At 55.8% G+C, this 21,938-nt stretch overlaps 3 protein-coding genes across 4 annotated transcripts; 1 reads left to right on the top strand and 2 right to left on the bottom strand.

The window, feature by feature from the left end:
- Positions 1 to 144: 144 nt before the first annotated feature.
- B3GNT8 (UDP-GlcNAc:betaGal beta-1,3-N-acetylglucosaminyltransferase 8) lies at positions 145 to 2,615 on the bottom strand. Its single transcript, XM_075537311.1, has 2 exons — positions 1,855 to 2,615; positions 145 to 1,496 (listed from the first exon to the last, which is right to left on the bottom strand). The coding sequence occupies exon 2, from the start codon at positions 1,462 to 1,464 to the stop codon at positions 268 to 270; it is 1,197 nt and encodes a 398-aa protein (XP_075393426.1). The 5' UTR covers positions 1,465 to 1,496; positions 1,855 to 2,615; the 3' UTR covers positions 145 to 267.
- A 2,495-nt stretch (positions 2,616 to 5,110) lies between these two features.
- Positions 5,111 to 13,480, bottom strand: DMAC2 (distal membrane arm assembly component 2). Of its 2 annotated transcripts, none has more exons than XM_075537203.1 (6): positions 13,385 to 13,480; positions 11,777 to 11,973; positions 10,585 to 10,665; positions 8,498 to 8,634; positions 8,247 to 8,409; positions 5,111 to 6,330 (listed from the first exon to the last, which is right to left on the bottom strand). In XM_075537203.1, the coding sequence occupies exons 1-6, from the start codon at positions 13,400 to 13,402 to the stop codon at positions 6,153 to 6,155; spliced, it is 774 nt and encodes a 257-aa protein (XP_075393318.1). In that variant the 5' UTR covers positions 13,403 to 13,480; the 3' UTR covers positions 5,111 to 6,152. The 2 variants fall into 2 exon arrangements, with proteins under 2 accessions (XP_075393318.1, XP_075393319.1); XM_075537204.1 differs by lacking the exon at positions 13,385 to 13,480 and adding an exon at positions 12,849 to 12,978.
- A 2,847-nt stretch (positions 13,481 to 16,327) lies between these two features.
- On the top strand, positions 16,328 to 17,359 carry ERICH4 (glutamate rich 4). The gene is made up of 2 exons (XM_075536929.1): positions 16,328 to 16,498; positions 17,135 to 17,359. Exons 1-2 carry the CDS (start codon positions 16,328 to 16,330, stop codon positions 17,357 to 17,359), a joined length of 396 nt encoding a protein of 131 aa, XP_075393044.1.
- Positions 17,360 to 21,938: the final 4,579 nt, after the last annotated feature.

Genomic DNA, 21,938 nt, shown 5'->3' with positions numbered 1-21,938 from the left:
GGGGCACTTCTCCAGGCCTGGTCTGCTCTCCCTCAGTGGGAGGAGCCGCCTGTGCCCAGCAAGGAACCATTGGCACTGGCCCCGCCCACTCATGCTCAGGTGAATGCTTTGGGCCCGCAGACACAGACAACTCCAGGCCTTGGCGTGGGGAGTGAACATCTTTTAAAAAACAAAAAGTAGACAAAACCAGTCTGCCTACCAGTCCACTCCCACTGCCCCCTAGTCTAGTCCCCAGCACGGTGGCCACCCTGCCGCCAGGGCCCAGGCTCAGCACTGGAGCTGTGGGTCTTGCAGACGTTTCCAGAGGCGGATGCTGTCCTGGGGGCTGAGCGGCCGCACCAGCAGCAGGTCACGGAGCACACAGGGCTCAGGGCTGTGGCCTGCTGGCCAGGCCGTGTGGAAGCCCGGGTGGGCACGCGGCACCAGGCCCAGGGCCCGGAAACACAAGCCAGTGTACACGTCGTCAAAGGGGAAGGGGGCCACACGGGCAGCCGCCTGCAGCAGCCAGGGGGCCAGGCGCCCGGCGATGACATAGCCACCCCCGCTGGCATAAGCCGGGTAATCACCTTCAAAGAAGGACCCAGGCACGAAGAAGGGTCCGCCAGGCTTCCGGAGGGGCTTGGCCTGGGTGAAGACCTCCCCCAGGTAGAGGACTTGGGCCCAGGTTGAGGGCAGTCCCCGCAGGTGTCCCAGTAGAGCAGGGGTGTGCACAAAGGCATTGTCCTGAGCGTGCAGGACAAAGGTCACGTCGGGGCAGTGGTGGCCCAGCCAGGCCAGCAGCAGCAGGTCCTTGAGTGTCTGGTTGAAGGGGACATCAAAAAAGTCCCAAAGGAGCAGGTCACTGTAGCGGCGGCTCTCCCAGGTCACCAGGGAGTCCAGGTGGGGGCCTCCACGCCCCACCGGGGAACCCAGCAGGAAGAGCAGCCGTACCCCCGGGGCTGGATGGCCCCAAGTCTCCCTCACAGCCTGTCGTTCTGCAAAGTGCCCTGGTTCAGACTTGACAGCCAGTAGCAGGTAGGGGACATCCGTGTCTGAGCAGCTGGCCACCTGGCCACCGCCCCCTGCAGGAAGCCACTGTGGGAAGTGGCGGCAGGCAGCCGAGAGCAGGAAGCTTCGGAGGGCCTCCGGATAGGAGGCGAAGTCTGGGATCTCAGTGGCGGCTGCAGCCCCCCACGCCCGGCAGCCCCCCGCTTCCGTGCTGTCCACGCCACCAGGCAGAGTCCGCAGCCGCCACTGCTGCTGGTTCCAATAAGCCGAGGGCAGTGGTCTAGTCTGGCCCAAGCGGGCTGAGAGGTTGGCTGGCAGCGTGGGCTCCAAGCTCTCGGGCGTGGCCTGCACCGGGGTGCTGCGAGGGCCGGGGTAGGCCTTGTGGAGCCTCGGTTCGGAGATCCACTCGATGTACACCTTGAGGCCCAGGAGCGTGAGCAGCGCTGACAGGCAGAGAAGGCACTTCGGGCAGCGCATGACCTGGCCCAAGGCAGGGCCCACCTGGGGAGCTGCAGGGGAACCACGGGACCTTTGGGGTGTGGGAAGGGCCCCTGGCCCCCACTCCCCTGTGTAGCTGACAGCGTCTCAGTCCCCCTCAGTCCTGTCCCGACCCTCCCTCAACCGAGTTGCCCCCCCTCCCCTGTCGTCCTACACCCAGACAGATCATCCCATCCCCCTTCCAATCCCAGGGTCCACCGCTACCCGGACTCCTGCCCATTCATTCCTCCCACCAGGAATCCCAGTCTCCAAACTCCTATCTAGCCCGCCGGGTCGGTTGGGTCGGGGTGGTGGCACGAGTGTGCCGCGCCCACCTCCCTCTGCCCTGTGCCCAGGGCCGGGGCACCGTGCACCTCGCGCCTTGCCTACCTCCGGGTGCGGCTCCGCCAGCTCCAGGCGTCCGGACGTGGGGCAGACCCCCCCGCAGGCCTCCCCTCGCCCGTCGGTGCCGCGCCCTGCCCGTCTAGGGGCGGGCGGGGAGGCCCGAGGGGCCGCGGCGGGCTGGGCGGGGGGCGGCGGGCGGCGGGCGCCAGGCCCGGGCGCCGGCGTGCTGGGGCCGGCTTCTGGCGAGAGCGCCAGGAAAGGTGCTGGGGCGCCCGGGCAGCCCAGGCTCGGGGAGGGCCGGGGAGGCCAGGTCCGGCCGGGGCGGGGCGGGGCTGGGCGGCGTCAGTGACCGGGCAAGTCCCCCGCGGGCAGGGAGGGGCTGGGAGGCCGAGGGGCTGGCGCCCGGCCGCGGCGCGAATGTGCCCAGTGGGACCGGGTGGGCCCGGCCAGAGACGGGGATGTTTGGGGTGGCTGCCCAGGGGTGGGGTGCGGTGGGGCTGCCGCGGGGCCGGTGAGCAGGACCGAGAGAGAGACGAGTCGGGGAGTCAGCTAGGGCGGGCCGGGGGCCGGCGCAGAGGGCAGACCTGGGTGGGACCCGGGCTGGCGAGAGCCACGGGGAGCGAGGCGGCGGCGAGCCCGAGGGGAGCGAAGAGGGCCAGGGGTCCCGGGGAGGCGGTCAGAAGCAAGGCAGACGAGGGGAAGGAGGGAAGGGACGGGCTGAAGGTGGGTGGCCGGGGTGCGGGCACCGGGAGCCCAGGCTAGGCTGACCCCTGGCCCGGCTCCATTCCGCATGCTGCCCGCGGGGACGCCCTCCGGCCCCGCCCCGCCGCGCCCCGCCCGGCTGAGCTGTAGCTCCGGGAACGCTCACATCCGGCCCCCCTGGGACGGGGAGGCTGTCGAGCTGTTTACCTCCCTGCTCCCCTGAGGCCTGTGCTGTTGGGGCTGCGGGCCACTGTCTGGGGAGGCTCGCAGGTGGGGACCTGGAGTGAGACTGGGGCCCCTCTCCCTGCAGTTCGCCTGGGCTGACCCTTCCCAAGGGCTGCCCCACGGTGGTGACAGCTGGAGGGAGAGAGTGGGCTGGGGACACGGGCCTGAACACACCTGGAGGGGTTCCCAGCCATCCACCCCCCACGCCACGTGAGCTTCTGCGGGTTCGCTCGTGGGGTGAAGCTTTGGCAGCTGCTGGCCAGTTTGTGTCCAGTGAGAGAGAGAGAGATCAGAAAGCTGCTCAAAGGGGAAACTTAGAAACCAGCAACGGGGAATCCAGGCTCCCTTATGGACGGAGTGGGGAGGAGGCAGTGTTACGAACCCCAAAACCCAGCCCACGGTTGTCAAATTGACTGATCCACAGGGACCCTGAAGAACTGTTGGTTTCTGAGACTGTCATTACAGAAAGGAGAAAGCCTCATCTTTCTCCCTTGGGGTCGCAGGTGGTTTCAAACTGCTGACCTGGTGGTTAGCAGCCCAGTGCTTACTCCACAAGGCCACCAGGGCTCCTGTGGGAGCTGGGGGTAGGGTGGATTATGATAAATCCCACCCAAGGTGTTTACTTCCCTAGCCCTTTGGATTCCTTCCATAAGGAACCAGTCCCAGCTTCGCTGGAGAACGTCGTTAACCTGAGGCGATTGTTGACTCTAGATTCCAGTTGACTGTTCTCACCGCCTCTTGGTGCATGTGCTACCCCAGGCCCTCTGGATCTGGGCTAAATGCATGCAAATCAGTGGACTGGCCCCTGGGCTCAGTTAAGAGCCCACCCTCTGGGAATCCTTCTAAGTTTCCAAGTTTGTGGGGAAATGAAATGCAGGGCCAACGGGGTTTTCCCAGGAACTCTGGGAAGCCCTCGCCTGGATGCAAAGTCTTGCAGTTCCGGTGTGTCAGCTCTTCCGTCCTGCGCCGTGTGCCTGTCCGGCTGGAACATGCCAAGACCTGACCCTCATTACGTGCGGGCCCAGAGGCAGCAGGAGCCCTGGTGGTGTAATGATTACGTGTTGGGCTGCTAACCACATGGTCAGCAGTTTGAAACCACCAGCCGCTCAGCAGGAGAAAGATGAGGCTTTCTATTCCTGTTAGAGTTCCAGTCTCGGCAGCCCACAGGGCCAGGTCTACGCTGCCCTCCAGGGTCTTCCCGAGTGGGGATCAACTCAATGGCCGGGAGAGGCAGCCCCTCTCCAGCCACGCAGACGAGAAGGCTGGTTATCCTCTTGTCCACCATTGGCAGGGGAGGCACAATGACTTGGTGTTGTGTCAGTTTCCTGTGGGGCCAACCGGATGTCCCCTTCTTCACCAGCGGATGCGTCAAGTTTCGAAAGACCATGAGTCCAACTGTCTTAATCCAGCATTCAGCTGGAGTTTTGGCTGGGATTTTTGGCAACAGAAGCCCTCCGATTCTCTGATTGTGACTTGAGCCAAGCCAAAGAAACTGTGGTGGAGTAATGGGTTGCTCATTGGGCTGCCGGCAGCCAGGTCAGCAGTTCAAAACCAGCAGCCCCTCCTCAGGAGAAAGACGAGGCTTAGCCTCAGAAGCCCACAGGACAGACTTACTCTTACCATCTCACAGGGTTGCTGAGTCGGAATGGACATGACTGTGGCGACTTGAACTTGTCATTCTCCGTTTGCAAGTACGCCAAAGGATCAACCCCTTACTCCAGCCACCTTCAGGGCTCCCAGTTGGCACTCCTCAGCACTACCGGTGGCAGCTTGTTCACCTGTGATGTCATGGCACGCTGTGAGTTTCTGGCTTCTCCCATCTCACTGTGACATGGAGCACCACCAGGCCAAACCATGCCACAGGCCACATTGTATTAGGACCTCAGGCGCTTATCACAATCCATCTATACATACATACATTGTGTCAAGCACATTCATACATATGTTGCTATATTTCTCAAAACATTGGCTTTCTACTTGAGCCTCTGCCATCAGCTCATTTTTCCCCTCCCCTCCCTCACGAACCCTTGATAATTTATAAATTATTATTTTGTCATATCTTGCCATATCAGACGTCTCCCTTCACCCACTTTTCTGTTGTCTGTCCCCTAAGGAGGAGGTCACATGTAGATCCTTGTAATCGGTTCCCCCTTTCTACCCCACCCTCCTTCCACCCTCCCAGTATGGCCACTCTCACCACGGTCCTGAAGGGATCATCCGTCCTGGATTCCCTGTGTTCCCAGTTCCTATCTGTACCAGTGTACATCCTCTGGTCTAGCCAGATTTGTAAGGCAGGATTGGGATCATGATAGGGGAAGGGGGATGGGACTCATTCTTGATCAGCTTGGAGCCTATCAGAAGGGAAAAAAGGACATTCAGTGGGGGAAAGTTTAATACAAATTATTACGATGGGAAGAAACGGTGGATTGTAGCGGTTAAGGGCTGGTTAAGAAGGGGCCTTGGAGCTTACTGGAAACCCGCCTGCGGTATAGAGAGCGCTGCTCACATAGGCGCCTCCTGGAAGTGAGGTCAGGAAACGAGAGGCCAGGAAAAGCCTTGGGAAGGGGAAGCTTTTCCTTCTGTGGCGCTCTGAGGGCCCTCTACTGAATCCATGGGTCCAGATCCAGCTTCCCAAAGCAGACACGAGAGTCGTTATTTGGAGCCGAGAGACAATATACCGATATCCAGGGGGCAGCAGGCGTGGCTCCGGGCACTTCGTGAGTATGGGCCAGGGACTGTGCAGTGGGTGCAGTATTAACTGCTAACCGCAAGGTCAGCGGTTCAAACCCACCGGCTGCTCTGCAGGAAGAGGAGGCTGCTGCTCAGAGAGCCAATAACGAGAACAGGGGAAAAGACCATGTTTTAAAAATGACTGATCGCACAGCTCTTTAATGCGCGAGCAATATCAGCAAAGCCGCTGACAACAAAATGATCTGCCGCCTGAGAAGCCATCCTGCCCCCCACACTCCGTCCTGCAGGGCTGCTGGGGCTCAGAATGGACTCACTGGCAGTGGGTGGGGTTGGGGCCCAGTGGGGGCTGTACTTCCTGCAGTGAGCGGCGAAGTCCCCACCAGGGACTATGGGTCAGGGTCCGTGCAGGAAAGGGCAGGACACCCAAAGGTGGATTGACTGGGGAAGGGCCTCATATCATGACGACAGTGTGGGTGGCCCACTGAGGAGAGAGCAGCCCAGCCTGAGGTCACTGGTGCGTGGACAGGAGCTGTGACCTTCAGCCCAAGCCACTCCCTCAGCTCTGTGAGCACACATGATCAGTTACCCTCTGATTGAGGAGGGCCAGGTCAGACCAGGCCACACCGGGCTCCCTCCCACCCCCTGCAAGGTACAGACCCAGCTCAGCTTTAGGGCAGACACCACCCAGGGTGCCCACCCAGGTCGTTAGCAAGGGAAGGAACAGGCTAGGCAGGGACGGGGCCGGCTGTGTCCCGAGGAGGCTCCTCTGGTGCCAGCTTCATGCCATGGGTCCAGTCGACCCCCAGCACCTCACAGCTGGGCAGCATCTCCTCCACCAGGATCTGCGTGAGGCTGGGGTTGGACACAGCGGGGAGGTTCGAGATGTCCAGCCTGCGGAGGTTCCTGGGAGAAGGGAAACAGGGCAGGAAGCCAGCATGAAAACTGTGTGTGTGTGTGTGTGTGTGTGTGTGTGTGTGCACGTATGCACGCCCCCCACTAAGTTCATCGCTGCCACAGAGTCGATTTTGACTCACATGACGACATAGAGCACAGCAGAGCTGCCCTGTGGCTTTTGGACACTATCACTCTTTACGGGAGCTGACAGCTTCATCTGTCTCCCAAGCAGTGGGTGGACTTGAACTTGCAGCCTCGTGGTTAGCAGCCCAGTGCTGAGCCCACTCTGCCACTGGGGCTCCTGAGTTCTAAGAAGCCTGGTTACTTCCTTGGCTGGACTTCAAACCTCAGCTCTACCATTGGGTGACCTGGAGGGAATTTCTGAGATGTTTCTGCAGGGGTAAAGCAGGGACCCTGGTAAGGAGGCAGGGGGGTGGTGATGCATGTCAAATGCTCAGGGCAGAGTGCAGCTCGTCATCCGTGGAGGACTCCGAGAAAGCCTGGCAACTAGCGATTCTGTCCCCCTGCCATTCCCAGGTACTTCCCTGGAAGACCAAACCTCCACATCCCCTGCAGAAAAACCATGTAGGACAAGGTAGAACTGCCTCTGTGAGTCCTGAGACGCTAACTCTTTTACAGGATTAGAAAGAGTGCTCTTTCTCCCTGGAGCAGCCGGTGGTTTTGAACTGCTAAATTTATGGTTAGCAGCCTGCCGTGCAACCGAGGCTTCTACCCTAAAGGCCCTAGCTTCCTACAATGAAAATCAAACCCGTGTACCCCGCCTTCCTTTCCTAAGAGCATCATCAACAGAGGCTCGACTACACACAGCGTGGCAGGCATCCATCCGACAGAGAGGTGAAGTGCAGAGGTGTGCCACAGCCCTGGAGGGGCACCAAAGCCGGCACCTCCACGCCAGGCAAACGCACAGCGCTCACGAATGGGCCCCAGGGGCGGGGCTGTGGGCTGATGTTCATGGCGGTGGGGTAGTTTAGGAAAGGGTAATGGTTGGAGAACGGGCGCACAACCGGAAGAATGTGACCGACAAATGACCCGCTGCTGCTCTGGCAAACATTTCGCTCTTTCTCTATCAAAAGCCTCACAAAGGGGACCAGAAACCCACTGGAGAAAAGGTTGGCGCTGCCAGCGCTTTCATGGGACTGAGATCCACAATTAAGGCGGGTGGCAGGCTGCACGGGGCTTGCCTGCTGCAGGAGGCCTCTTGGAAGGGGCAGAGAGCCCTCGAGGACGGCACTCTGGCGACTGAAGTGTGCCTGACCCAAGCCAGGGCGTTTCCCATGGCCGCCCGCATGGACGAGGGGACAAGGAGTACGCAGGCTGCAGGAGAATGGACGCACTGGGGTGACGGTGCTGACGCAGGGCCTTGAAAGCCTGAGGGCCGGCGGGAAGGACAAACAGATCTGCCCTGAAAGACGTCCAGCGGCATGCTCCTCTGCAGAGGAGGAAGGGGAGACTTCGGCTCTTGTGTACTTTGGACACGCTGGGAGGAGAGGCCGCCTGTGGGGAAGGGCCTCATGCTTGGGAAGGAGAGGGTCGGGGACCCAGCGTCCGCCACAGTGGGCTCAAACGGAGCCATTTCCAGGACGGGCGGGATCAGGCCTGCTGCGCTGTGCTATACACACGGTCGCCTTGAGTTTTTGCTAAAACTGCGGGCAGGAGATGCCTGAAGACATGCGTCACTGTCAGGAAGCACTTGCGGCCCGCTGCGCGAACTCAAAGCAGACACCTCAGTGGCCCAGTTAAGTGCCTCGCGTCTTTCACGAAGATGCGAACAAAGCCAGACAAGGAGCGCTTTCATTCTCCCAGAGACCCACTGGGTGCCCCCACCCCCACCCCCTTTTTTCTCCCCCTCTCCTGCATCTGGGCTGGGCGGGAGATGCCGGCAGGGGTCCGGCCAGGGCTCTTACTGGAAGTGATGAAGGCAGGCGAGGCCTCGCTCGGAGACGCAAGGGCACCCGGCCAGCGAGAGCTCCTGCAGGGAGTGGGCCAGTGGGTAGAGGCGGCTCAGACACCAGTCATCCACGTGGGGGCAGCGCTGCAGCGAGAGGGCCTGGAGCTCCTTCAGGGGCACTGCCCAGGGAGGAGAGGGGGAGCAGGGTTGTCACCCAGGAGACCCGCCGAGGCCCTGTCCACACTCCCCCCGGGGCACCCCACTCACACAGGTTGTCCAAGCCATTGTAGTTGAGGGCACAGCCACTGGCATCCACGGCTTCAATGGGCACCGCCTGGAACTTCAGGAAGTTCTGTCTGAACTGGCTGTACCTGTCGGGCCCAATCCACTCCTGGCCCTGAAACCTGGCCAGGGGAGAGGGTGGGGGACTCTGCAGGGAGCAACCCCCCACTTGATAATTATTCCCTATGTGGGGCATTGATTAAAGGAGTCCTGGTGGTTATACATTGGGCTACTGAATGACCTTAAGGTCAGCAGTTTGAGACCCATCAGCCGCTCCACAGAAGAAAGATGAGGCTTTCTATTCTTGCCAGGTGACCATCTCGGAAAAGCACGGGCAGCTTTACACCCTCCCTTCCAGGGTCGCTATGAGTCAGACTGGCATCGATGGCAGTGAGTTTTTATTGTTAATGCTGGACTGCTAAGAAGATCCCTAAGGTTCAAACCAACCAGCTGCTCTGAGGGAGAAAGACGAGGCAGCCTGCTGGTGTCGAGGACTACTGCCTTGGGAGCCTATGGCACAGAGCAGCCCCAAGCTGTCCTGTGGGGCCGCGCGTGGGCAGGTGGGATCAACTCGATGGCACTGGGTTTGTCTGGCGCTCAGAGGCACCTCCCATTTCTCAGGCTGTGTGGTTCTCTTTCCACAGATGGGTGAATGGACTGTCCCGGGGCGCTTCCAAAACTTCGTGGGGGAAAATGGGATGAAAAGATGGTGAACCGCTTCCCACCCGTTTTCTGAAGTCCCCTCGCATTGGATCCCTGTGACAGTCCCACCAAAGAGGGAACCGTCTCACTACTTTCTATTCCAGGAGATGGCAGGTGGTCAAGATGACCGATAACAATGCAAGAGAAGTGAGCTAGCCCAGAAGAGCCCTTGGAGATGGCCAGAAAGAAAGAGGCGGCCCAGACCTGGACGCCACGTCCAAGGCTACTGGAAACCCGCCGCCATCGGGGGATTCCAGCTCCTCGCGCCCCTCAGGACGGGGCAGAGCTGCCCCTGCGAGTGCCCGAGGCTGCAGCTCTCCACAGGGGCAGGAGGCGTCCTTCTCCCTCCAAGCAGCCGGGGGTTTGAACTGCCAATGCTTTGCCCAGCATGTGACCACGACAACACCACGAGGGGTTCCTACGATCTCTAACCAAATGGAATTTCGCCCCCAAGAAAGATGGGAGCAGATGAGGTCTCTGTGGAGAAGGTTGCTCAGAAGAGAAGGGAAATGAAGAGGGAGGAAAAGAAAAAACAAGGGGGCTCAAGTGGGAAGAGAAGCCTTTGAAAATGATGACGGCGGCATAAGTGCAAAGGTGCCTGACACACTGGAGGAACGCATGGATTGTGCTAAGAGACTAAGAGCCCCCAATAAAAGTATTACAAATATAAACATAAATATAATTAAATTTCTAAAAATGTCTAGGAAATAACGATGGCAACGTACGTACAATTGATACAATTGATGTATGGATTATTACAAGAGCTATAAGAGCCCTCAATAAAATATTTACAATAAAAAGAAAAAGCAACCAATTACAAGGATCTACATATACCCTCCTCCCTGGGGGATGGACAACAGAAAAATGGGTGAAGGGAAACGTTTGACAGTGTAAAATAAAACAATAATAATTTATGAATTATTAAGGGTTTATGAGGGAGGGGAGGGGAGAAAATGAGCTGATATTAAGGGTTCAAGTAGAAAGCAAATGTTTTGCGAATGCTGATGGCAACAAATGTACAAATGCACTTGACACGATGGATGGATGGATTGTGATAAGAATTGTATGAGCCCCCTATAAAATGATTTTTAAAAAAGAAAAAGCAGTAAAAGGGAGGTAGAGCAGATGGGAAGAAGGAGAAGCAGTCGGTGAGGCACATGCTACGGGCAGGTCTTGTAGCAAGGGCTCGGCTTGTGAAACCGAGTTTAACCTTTGCCGGCTAGAGACAACCGCACTTTTCCGATGGCAAACGAACGGGCTCAGAAGCCAGCCCCAGGCCACACCCAGCAGGCAGCAGACGGTGCAGATTTTAAGAGGACCGTTCAGTCACCTCCCCCGAGCCCTGCTTCAATGCCCACACGCTGTCATACTTGACGGAGCCTCCTTGCTTCAGGATGAAGAAGGCACCTGCGACGTAAGGGCCATATTGATTCTTGATGTTGGTGGGCGCCCTGGGGAGGAAACCACAGGGGCTGGTTAGACCCGGAACAGAGCACTCGGCGCTGAGCCTCCTGGAGGGGAGGTGACACAGCCCTTCAGACAGGCCATAAAGGTTTATTGAGGCCCATTCCGTCCTGAGCAACCAGGGGATACCATGGGGGCCAAGACAGATCACAGGCCCTGCCCCAAAGAGGTGGCATTTTAGAGGCAGGGAGCTGACAAACCTGGACACAGCAGCAGGTTGTACCTCAAAAGGAAAACAGGGGAGGCTGGGGTATCTTCATCAGGCAGTGAGGCTGCTGGCCGAGCCCGGGTGTCAAAAATGTCTCTTGAAGGAAACAGCCCATGATTTTTGTCACCTCTGCCTTTACCGCCGCAGACCATAAACAAATCACGCTCCTCCAAGGTGCCATCTGAACAGAGGTCAGTGTGGTGGGGAGGTGTGCCAAGGCCCAGGGCCTGCCAGGTAGTGGGGGGTGGTGTGGGAGGAGGCAAGGAGGAGGTGAAATTGGGGGGTGGCTTAGCCTTTCAGGCTTGGAGTTTGCCTTTGATTGGAGTTGCGATCAGAAACCGTCTCAGGGGTTCAGGCAGGGTGCTGGTGTGACCTGCTCCATGCTGGGTCCTTTGGGCTGCTTTTGAGACTAGAGTAGACTTGGGGTAGGGGTCTCCTATCAGATGACTGCAGTAACCCAGCCAAGCAATGAAGGGGCTCAGACCAGGCCACACACAGTGGAGCTGCTCAAGTTTGCAATATTCTGGGATTTTACTCATGAAGATGGGAGCCCACATAGCAAAAGGAGAGCCTGAGGCGGTGCCTCAGAATCTGGCTTAACCACCTGGGTGAAGAAGGCTGAGGCCGAGCAGATTTTAAGGAGAAATCCTGAGTCCGGTGCTCGCCGCCATGTTAGGTCAGGGATGCCAGCTAGGCCTCCAGTGGGGACGGTGCAGCACTGGCCGCCCAGCATGGAGTGCCAGCGCAGGACTGGGGCTGGAGAGAAACAGGCAAGTGTCCCTGCAAGGGGTTCCCTGGGGCTACCCAGGCAGTGAGAGGGGTCAGGGAAGATGGTAGGCTGTGAGTCCCACCGGCCCAGCAGATGGGTCCTACAGGCCTGGGCTTCTCACCAATTTTCCTGTTGAACTTTCGATATCTGCCTCCGAATCAAGTATTCCCTCAGAGCCTGCACATCGTAGAAGTAGTCAGCCAGGAACTGGACCAGTGTCCTCCTCTTCTTCTGAGTGCCTTCAGGGGCCACCATCCCGCTCAGACCACGGACACCCCTGATACCGGCATTCCAGACTGGAGACACCAGCCACAGGCACTGGGGAGGGGAGCGGAGAGGAGGGACTGAATCCAGAGCCTTGCAGTTCTTGCTCCAAGAATACAGGCTCCCTCAACCCACCAAACTCTTTGCTGACTCATTGTGACCCTAGAGGACAGAACAGAACTGCCCCTGTGGGGTTCTGTGACTGTCAAATTTTTGAGAAAACAGAAAGACTCATCTTTCTCCCAAGGAGTGGCTGGTGGTTTCAAACTGCTGACCTTGTGATTGGCAGCCTGACAACACACTGCCCACCAGGGCTTCTCCTTGGCTCCCTAGCACCTGCTGACTTATTTCAGAACTTCCACATTCTACCATGGAGATTGCCAAAGTTTCTGACTCATAGTCACCCCATAAAACAGGATAGAACTGCCCATGAGTGGAAAGCCTGCTTCATGTGCATCTCTGGAAGTACGGTCCAACACATGACCACGATGTCACCAAGGCGCCTCACCAGGCTCCCCCCCCCCTTAAACCACCCTACATTCTTCCCTTGATTTAATCCAATATCCTGACTTTTCCCAAAGTCTTTTCTCTCAACACCTTCATTATCAGACCTGATTCCCCACAAATGCTCCCATTAATTTTATCCAGTTTTATTGGGGGGTTCCTGCATGACCTCTTTCTCCAACCCCAATTCCGATCATCTTAATTTCTCTCCCAATCACCCTTACATTCTCTGTTAGGGCTCCAAGTGTTCCTTTACTTCCCCTCAAATGTCTCCTGCTCCCAATTATTTTTGTTTTACAAAAATTCACCCATTAATTTGACCTAAGCCCTTATTTTTCTCCACACTCTCTTGGAACGCTCGGCTTCTCTCTTTCATGTTCTGTAAACGGATTCCTAGGTTTACCCAACTCTCCCTTTCGTCTTACTAAATTCTTTCCATGAGAACGCTGAAAATTCTCTCCGTGATTTCTCTGCGCTCCTTCTCTTGGAACGACCCAATGCACGTCTCGGTTCCTGCCCACCCCTCATGATGCCTTCAAAATCCCTAACCGTCCCACAACTTTATCTTTAGTCCTCTGTCCTTGGCCTAACAAATCACAGGCGATCAGCCAATTCCTCCCAAGCCCGCCCTCTCCTAGGTCCCATTGGCTGCCGGCAGCCGTGGCCCTGTGGTTGGCTGGGCGCATCACTTCTGTCCACGCCTTTCAAGATTTCGGCTTCCCAATTGGCTGCCCTTCCGCAAAGCCCCGCCCTCCTGTCAAACGCCAAAGCTCCTCCACAGCGCGTTTCCCGAACTTTCCCAGTTCAATGGCCCCATCTAGACTCCTATCGAGAGGCTAAGCGGGAGAAAGTCCTGCTCCTTCACGGCTCCTAGCACTGCTGGGGGTCAGCAGGGATCCTGAAGGCGGAGGAGGCAGAATGAACTTCACCTTTGGAGGCGCCAGGATCTCCGATCACTTACCGCCCTGGGCGCCGCCATCTTGCCGGGAGCGTGTAGCCGGAAATGGGCGTCTCCGCTTCCGGTCCCGCCCCCCGGTCCGGTGTGGGACTGCGCCCCTGGCGGCCACGCGTCTCCTGGTCCGCGCAGGTTCTTAAAGGGGCAGAGCCCCGGATGAAGTCGTGAAGTCCTCCCGGGATCCCCTGGGAAGGAAGACTGGGGGTCTGTTTCTGAAAAGTCAGTATTGGCCGCCCCGCACGTGGGGTCACCATGAAGTAGAATCTACCCTAGGATTTTGGTTTCTTGCGAGGCAGGAGAGGACATCGAATTAAAAGGGAATGGCATTCCCCCCATGCCCCACTCCCCACCCCCACTCTAGGAAACCCCCTCGAATTCTGACTTTTCTCTCCTTTAGGCGTTGCCCAGCGAACCCTTTCCACGACCGGGGTGACTCTGCACCCCGTCTCCCCAGCACACCTTGAGCAATCTTTCCTGCGGGTAACTGCCTTCCCTCCCGCTCAGGTGAGACGCGGGTGGTGGGGGCGTTGGACTTCAGAGGAGTGAGGATTATTGGAGAAGTCTTGTGGATCAGACCAGCTCTCTGCCCCCCAAGGCCTCTACATGCCGAGTGGGTGGAAGAGGCTGCTGGCTTGAGAAACAAGTGAATAAGCATGATCCTATCAGATAGTATGGCAAGAAGCAAATAAGCCATCCAGAGGGAGGGGCGCGGTGTATCAGGAAGAGGCTTTCAGGACATTTTAGTGGAAGTGACTGATAGAGATTCTGAGATCTGCGGGAAGACTATTCAAGGCTAGAGCAAGTGCAAAGGCCCTGGGGTGGGAAGGACCCAGGAGAGGGCAGGAAGCCAGACATCAAGGTACTGATCACCCTCACCCTGAGGAGCCAGACCTGAGCTGGTGCTGGGAAGAGTCAGGGAGGGACGCAGCTTGATCTTACGTGAAAAACAAGCCCCCAATCAAAACAGATCTGATAAAACACCGCCAGCGACAACTCACTGCCAGCTAGCCAAATGGCCCTAGAGGACAGGGTAAAACGGTGCCTGTGGATTTCCAAGACTGTCACTCTTTACAGGGATAGAAAATGTTAGGTAGGAAGAGGCCCGGACAGCGGGGCTGTCCCTCTCCATGCCTGGAGGATCCCGTCAGGGGGTTGCTGTGGAGAACCAGGCCAGCCTCAACCAGCCATAAAGACTACTGGGCATGCGCCAATTCAAGCCCCAGCCAGGTGGGCAGTACACCTTGATGGCCCAAACTGGGCCCAGGTGGGCTTCATTCAGCCAATGGGGTCAACCAATACCTTCGACCACGCCTCCCAGCAAAAGGCCTCAAGTACCTGGACTTCTAGAGAACCCCCTGTCCTCTTCCTTGCCCCTCCGCAAACTGCTGTGAGCTCTTTGGCCTCAGACTGACATGTGTGGGTTTGCAGTCCCACGAGGGTGCCTGTGTTCCATGGCTGTCCAACCTGACACTTCTCCCATCCTTTGTAAAAACTCAACTGGGATCACAAACCAGGCTTCGGCGAGAATTCTTTCTCGTGAGAAGCCAAGAACCGCGAGGTCTTTCTCACCTGAGAAACCTCCTCATCAAAGCTCCATCTTTCTGTCACAGAGCACCTGATGGTTTCCAACCTTGTGTAAGCAAGCACTACACCACCCAGCAAACACACAGAAACCTTACAGCCATGGAGTCCATACCGCCTCACAGCGACCCAATAGGACCCGGTACAACTGGCCCTGTCAGTTCAGACTGTAATTCTTTACTGAAGCAGACAAGCCCCATCTTTCCTCCCATACCACCCACTCCACCACCAGGCACCTAATCTATCTGATAGGGTGCCTTTCTGGAGTCTCCAGCAGGACAAAGGCAAAGCACCCACCTTAGGGAGACCACAGAGCCCCCGATGACCAGTCTCGGAAAGCGAGGGGAATCCATCCGGCCCCCATAGGAGGCAATGGGAAGGGGCTCCTGGCACCACTGCAGATGAGAAAAACTTGCCGGAGTGGTCCGAGGCCGTGTGACCACCCTGGCTGTATGAACCGTGACCCTGCCATCCCCAGTCCCCCATTTTCCATCCGGGCAGGCCAGACTCATTCCTGCGAGGAGACTGTTCTTCCCTAGGCTGGACTGGGCGCAGACATTCTGCTGGAGGGCAAAGCTTTCTTTGTGGCCCTTCCCGGGGAAGAAAGCACTCAAGATGGACTCTCTGTGTAGACTCAGATTGGATTTGGGGCTCCCACGGTACACCATCCCGCCCTCCACACACCTCAAACACAAACTGCCGTCGGGTAGCGTTTGACTAGGAGAAAGCCGAGAGGACACGGTAGACCTGACCCTGCCGGATTCTAAGATTGTCCTCCTTCATAGGAGTAGAAAGCCTCGTCTTTCTCCAACGGAGCAGGGGGTTTAGAACTGCTGACCTTTCTGTTAACAGTCTAATATGTAACCACTGTGCCCCCGGGATTCCCTCCACAGACCTCAAGATCAGAGCGGAGGCTCTATTGCAGCCCGAGGGCCTGGGGCTTTGAGCAGAATTCAGGTTAGACTTTCTCACACACTGCCAGCGAGTCAGTGCTGACTCCTAGCGGCCTTATAGGATAGGACAGGGCAGAACTGCTTCTATGGGTTTCTGAGGCTGACACCCTTATGGGAGAAGAAAGCTTGTCTTGCTCCTGCAGAGTAGCTGACGGTTTCGAACTGCTGACTTTGCAAGTTGAGGTCCAACGAGCCAACACTACGTCACCGGGGTTGGTGGAGGTTCGACCTTAGAAAGTGAAAAAAAATACACGGGAGTCTGACTGGCTCTCCCAGGAGAATGAACTTTGGGCTCAGCTGTCAAGCCCCTGGCCCCGCCTGGCTGCCTTTCATTCCCTCCACCCTTAGCTCCTCAGGGGGCCGGGTCACTCTGGACCTTAGTACTTCCTGCTCCTGGTGGCCACTGCTCAAGGGAATGGAGCAGTGGAAGCAGCTGGAGGAGGCTGGGCTGTTGCCCCCAGGGCTGGGCCTGCCTCCCCAGGCCCTGAGGGGGGTCCCTCTGGAGGGGAGATCCTCTCTGATCCTCCCCTGCTTGAAAGACACTGGCAGAGCCAGGGAGCACCTGCTGTGGATCTGGGAGGAGCTGGTGAGTATGTGGATGAGTGTGTGTGTGGGTTTAGGGTGGGGCAGGAAGGAGGGAAGATGAGAGAGAGAGAGAGAGAGAGAGAGAGTCTGAAGACAGGGCCAGTGACAGAGATCGAAAGGCAGGAATAAGGGAAATCGAAGCAGAGACAGATAGAAAGAGACAGAGACATAGAGCCCGAGTGGGAGACTGAAAGAGAGAGATCGAAAGACCAAGAGAGAGGCAGAGAGCAAGAAAGAAAAGAAAGAGGCTGAGATGGAGGCCGTGAGCAGAGGACACAAGACGGAATGTGAGAGACACAGAGATCTGGGACAGAGGAATGGAGAGACAGAGACTGGACATGCAAAGAGAGGCAGACTGGGAGAGAGACAAGGACTATGTGGAGACAGAGGGACAGGGAAATGGAGATTGAGTGGGAGGCAGGGAAATAGATCAAGAGGTAACACAGAATAAGAGAGACAGACCAAAACTCAAGAGAGAGAGAGAGAGGGAGACAGAGGCAGGGCTCACCAAGATACCTTGGGAAGCAGGTGGCAGATCAGGGTGTGAAACTTGGAGGGACCTGCTTTCTCGGTCGGCACACCGGTCCTTGCTGTGCAGTGTGAAATGCCCATGACTCTGCCCCTTTCCCACTGTCAGGGGAACCTCCGCCGACTGGACATGCAGCTGCTGGGCCAGCTGTGCAGCCTGGCGCTGGAGATGGGGGCGCTGCGGGAGGAGCTGGCTGCCATCCTGGAAGAGGAGGACCAGAGCAGCGAGGAAGAGGAGCAGGTAGAGGAGGAAGTGCTCCAGAGGAAACAGGAGGAGGACCTGGGGCCCTCCCGGCTGGCCACCCGCCTCCCTGACTTTGAGATGACCATCTGAGACAGAGGGTGGGGTTTGCAGGGGATCGTACCCGTCCCTCCCCTCAAACCAGAGCTTTCTCTGCAGGGGGCTTCTTGGGGGAGATTTGGGTGTTTGCCCGAGACCCCAGTCTGGCCCTATTCCTGTGGCAGCTTGCTGAGAAGCTGCCAGTGCATTTGCAGATGAACTCTTGGCAGCTGAGCCGCTGTCACCTCTGGAAGTCCTGCCACTCAGCAGCAACCTAATCCACCCCCCTCCCCACCCACACACACCTCCTTCGTGCCAGGCCTGCCCAGGGCCTCACCTCAGTCTCTGCAGAATATTTATAACTTCTCTGATTTTGTTCAATGTCAGATGGCTTGTGTCGAGCTGCCTGGGGGCAGAAATTCCAACTCTGAACTATTCTCTCTGATTACTGTGGTCACCGGTGACATCTTGTGAGTCCCGCCTGACCTGAGTGTCCAGTAACTCCGAAAATCCAAACTCTCCTGCCCTCAGGTTGATTCTGACTCACAGTGACCCTCTAGGACAGGGGAAGACTGCCCCTGAGGGTTTCCCAGAAAGTAAGCCTCCTCTTTCTCCCTCAGAGCAGCGGGTGGTTTCAAACTGCTAATCTCGCAGTGAGCAGCCCAATGCGTGACTGATGCACCTCCGGGGCTTCAGTCCAAGAAAGTACCTGGGAAAACATGTGATTCTCTGAGAAGGTGTGTTCTGATGACAGAGGGGTGCCTCGGGTGCCCCCTGGTGTTGCCTTCTAATAAACATCCTTTATTTTTTGCTCTCTAACTTGCAGTTGGTGAATTTGGCTCTGCTGTTCCAGCACACGACCCCTTTCTGGGGATTACAAAAATCGGGGCTTGCCTGGGAGATGTGGGTCTTTGCAAATATGACGGATTCTTGCAAATGAAGTTTTAGATCATCGGTTCCCAAACGTATTTGGCCTATCTTCCCCTTTTCAGAAAAAAATAAATGACTCAGCATCTGCCTCCCACAGCAATTAACAGCTTTTGAACTCTAGCTCATCGACCAGGATCAAGTGTCGTGTCTGCAATGCAGCGCCCACTGTCAGTCCAGTTGCCCGCCAGGGGCAGTAGGGCCCACTTGTGGAACCCTCATTCAGATCAACCCTGCCCACTGGCCACACGTGGACAGTGAGCCCTGGACACATGGTCAGTGCAAATAGAGATGTGATTTAAGAGACCAGTTTCAGAGGGCAAAGACCCCCGACACCGTGGTTGCCACCATGGGCTCAAACAGTCATTCTGTGTGGCCGGCACAGCCGGGCAATGTTCCCTTCGACTGTACCTGGGGTCGCTATGATCAGAAGCTACTGGACAGCATCTGTCAGCAATAGTACGCAGTAGGGGATACAGCGGAGCTCCTATCAAGGAGCTCAAGAAGAAAGATGTCTTGAAGCTGATGGTGGTAGCGATTATGTAACACTGCTTGATACAATAGAATGTAATGATCGCTGTAAACACCCCCAATCAAATGATTAAAAATAATGTATTCTCAGCGAGGATGGGGTGGAAAGGGGGAACCGATGACAAGGATCCACATGTGACCTCCTCCCTGGGGGACGGACAACAGAAAAGTGGGTGAAGGGAGATGTCGACCAATGCAAGACATGACAAAATAATCATAAATTATCAAGGGTTCATGAGGGAGAGGGAAGCGGAGAGGGAGGTGAAAAAAGAGGAGCTGATGCCAGGGGCTTAAGTGGAGAGCAAATGTTTTGAGAATGATGAGGGCAATGAATGTACAAATGTGCTTGACACAATGGATGTCTGGATGGATTCTGATAACAGTTGTATGAGCCCCTAATAAAATGATTTTTTTTAAAGGGAGGAAAGGTAAAAATAAAAATAATGTATTCTCTAAGTGTAAAAATAAAAAAATCCATACGTAATATGTGTATGAGAACAAAAGTGTCAACATCTTAATCTTAAAAAATCATTTGCGTGTTAAAATGATACTATTTCACATGCATGAGATCACATTAAAGCGTGACTTAATTTCGCCTCCTTTTCACTTATTTAAATACACGACAGATAATTTATGAGATGTCCTAGAAGGGCCAATCCGTGAGCACAGAAAAGTGGTTGCTAGGGGCTGTGGGAGGGGAAGGGGGTGGGGCTTGGGCTGGAGAGGGTGGGGGGCTCAACTCAGCATGTGGGAGTGGGAGTATGACAGCCATGAGTTTGGAAAAATACAGCCAGAGCCTCTCCCGGGAGCTTGTTAGAGAAACAGGGTCATTGGTCCCCACCCCAAACCACACTCAGACCATCGAGTTGACCCTGAGTCAGTGAGACCCTGCAGGACAGAGCAGAACTGTCCATTTTAATGGCAGCTGAAAACTTAATCCTTCTTCCTCAGAGGGTCTGGTGAGTTTGAACTGCCGACTTTGTGGTCAACAGCCCAACGCGTAACCCACTACGCCACCATAGTGCCTCGGTCCCACTTAATCAGAGTCTGAATTTCGCAAGATTCCAAGAAGCTCTGTATGCACGTCACATTTGAGACGCCAGCTCTAACTCACAAGAAGCCCTGATGACTGCGTTAGGCCTTGAACTGCGAACCACATGGTCAGTGGTGTGAACCTACCAATTGGTCCGAGCAAGAACCAGGAGGCCGTCCTCTCCAATAGAGGTGTAAAATCTCGGGAAACTCACTGGGGAGCGTTCTACTCTGTCCTATCGGGCTATTCGGAGTACAGTCGACTCGTGGCAGTGGGTTGTTTGATTCTAATTCGCCAACGAGACTTCGTTTTGAGTACTTTGAGTAGTGGAGGGACAGGAGCTGAGTTTAGAGAGCTTGCTCAGGCCGTGGCATGGGGGGTGGATTACCAGTGACCCCTGGAGTCAATTCTGACTCCTAAACTCTCAGGTAGAACTATGTTTCTTTTTTTCTTTTATTAGGGGTTCATACAACTCTTACCACAATCTACACATCCATCCGTTGTGTAAAGCACATTTGTACATTCTTTGTCCTCATCATTCTCAGAATAGTTGGGCTCCACCCAAGCCCCTGGCATCAGCTCCTCGTTTTTCCCTGCCCCCCTCCCTCATAAACCCTTGATAATTTATAAATTATTATTTTGTCATATCTTGCACCATCCGACGTCTCCCATTATGCACCCATTTGTCTTCAGCGGTCGTATCCAGGAGGTGAGCACACAATGATATGATATTTTTTGTTCTTTGATGCCTGATAACTGATCCCTTCAGCACCTCGTGGTCACACAGGCTGGTGTGCTTCTTCCATGTGGGCTTTGTTGCTTCTGAGTCAGAGATGGTCGCTTGTTTACTTCAAGCCTTTAAGAGCCCAGACACTCTTATCTTTTGATAGCCGGGCACCATCAGCTTTCTTCGCCACATTTGCTTATGCACCCATTTTGAGTTCAGCACTCGTGTGGGGAAAGTGAGCACAATCTGGCTTAATTTGATGACACTTCCTACATTTATAGGTTTAATATTAAGGTGGTGGAAGGACCTTGGGCCTCTACTCAAGCACTCCCTCAATGCATGAATACTTTCGTTTATTAAATTGGAACTCTATGATGCTCACTCTCCCAACACAACTGCTGAAGCCAAAGCGAGTGAACAAGTAAATGTGGTGAAGAAAGCTGATAGTGCCCGGCTATCAAAAGAGAGTGTCTGGGGTCTTAAAGGCTTGAAGATAAACAAGTGGCCATCTAGCTCAGAAGCAACAAAGCCCACATGGAAGAACACACCAGCCTGTGTGAGCGAGTGATCCCAAAGGGATCAGTTATCAGGCATCAAAGAACAAAAAATCATCATATCATTGGCTGCACACCTCCATGATAGGATCGCTGAAGACAAATGGGTGCATAAGCAAATGTGGTGAAGAAAGCTGATGGTGCCCAGCTATCAAAAGAGATAGTGTCTGGGGTCTTAAAGGCTTGAAGATAAACAAGCGGCCATCTAGCTCAGAAGCAAAAAAGCCCACATGGAAGAAGCACACCAGCCAGTGCGATCACGAGGTGCCCAAGGGACCAGGTATAAGGCATCATGCAAAAAAAAAAAGAATGTGTGTGTGTGTATACCATATTGAATGAAGGGGGAAGTGCAGAGTGGAGACCCAAGGCCCAAGTGTCGGCCACTGGAGATCCCCTCATAGAGGGGTTTAGGAGAGGAGATGGGTCAGTCAGGGTGCGAGGTAGTACCGATGAAGAGCACAGCTTTCCCCCAGATCCTGGATGCTTCCTCCCCCCCAACTACCATGATCTGACTTCTACCTTGCAGGGCTGGATAGGGCAGAGGTTGTACACTGGTACATATGAGGGCTGGAGGCACAGGGAATCCAGGGTGGATGATACCTTCAGGACCAAGGGTGTGAGGGGCGATGCTGGGAGAGTGTAGGGTGAGTGGGTTGGAAAGGGGGAACTGATTACAGGGATCCACATGTGACCTCCTCCCTGGGAGAGGGACGGCAGAGAAGGGGGGGAAGGGAGACTCCGGATAGAGCAAGATATGACAAAATAATGATGTATAAATTACAAAGGGCACCTGAGGGAGGGGGGAGCGGGGAGGGAGGGGGGAAAAAAAGAGGACCTGATGCAAATGGCTTAAGTGGAGAG

Source organism: Tenrec ecaudatus, chromosome 18 (assembly GCF_050624435.1).
Source record: "Tenrec ecaudatus isolate mTenEca1 chromosome 18, mTenEca1.hap1, whole genome shotgun sequence".
In the NCBI taxonomy this organism is placed as follows: Eukaryota; Metazoa; Chordata; class Mammalia; order Afrosoricida; family Tenrecidae; genus Tenrec; species Tenrec ecaudatus.
Note: the sequence above shows the minus strand (reverse complement) of the source record. Positions and strands in the feature narration are given on the sequence as shown.

Bases quoted from the DNA above. Each gene is read 5' to 3' on its own strand.
- ERICH4 (XM_075536929.1), top strand. From the start codon at position 16,328: ATGGAGCAGTGGAAGCAGCTGGAGGAGGCTGGGCTGTTGCCCCCAGGG. The intron at 16,499-17,134 runs GTGAGTATGTGG...TCCCACTGTCAG, and splicing joins TGTGGATCTGGGAGGAGCTG to GGGAACCTCCGCCGACTGGA.
- DMAC2 (XM_075537203.1), bottom strand. The intron at 8,410-8,497 runs GTGAGTGGGGTG...CTCCCTGGGCAG, and splicing joins CAATGGCTTGGACAACCTGT to TGCCCCTGAAGGAGCTCCAG. The intron at 6,331-8,246 runs GTAAGAGCCCTG...CCCTTCTCCCAG, and splicing joins GCCTGCCTTCATCACTTCCA to GAACCTCCGCAGGCTGGACA.
- B3GNT8 (XM_075537311.1), bottom strand. From the start codon at position 1,464: ATGCGCTGCCCGAAGTGCCTTCTCTGCCTGTCAGCGCTGCTCACGCTC.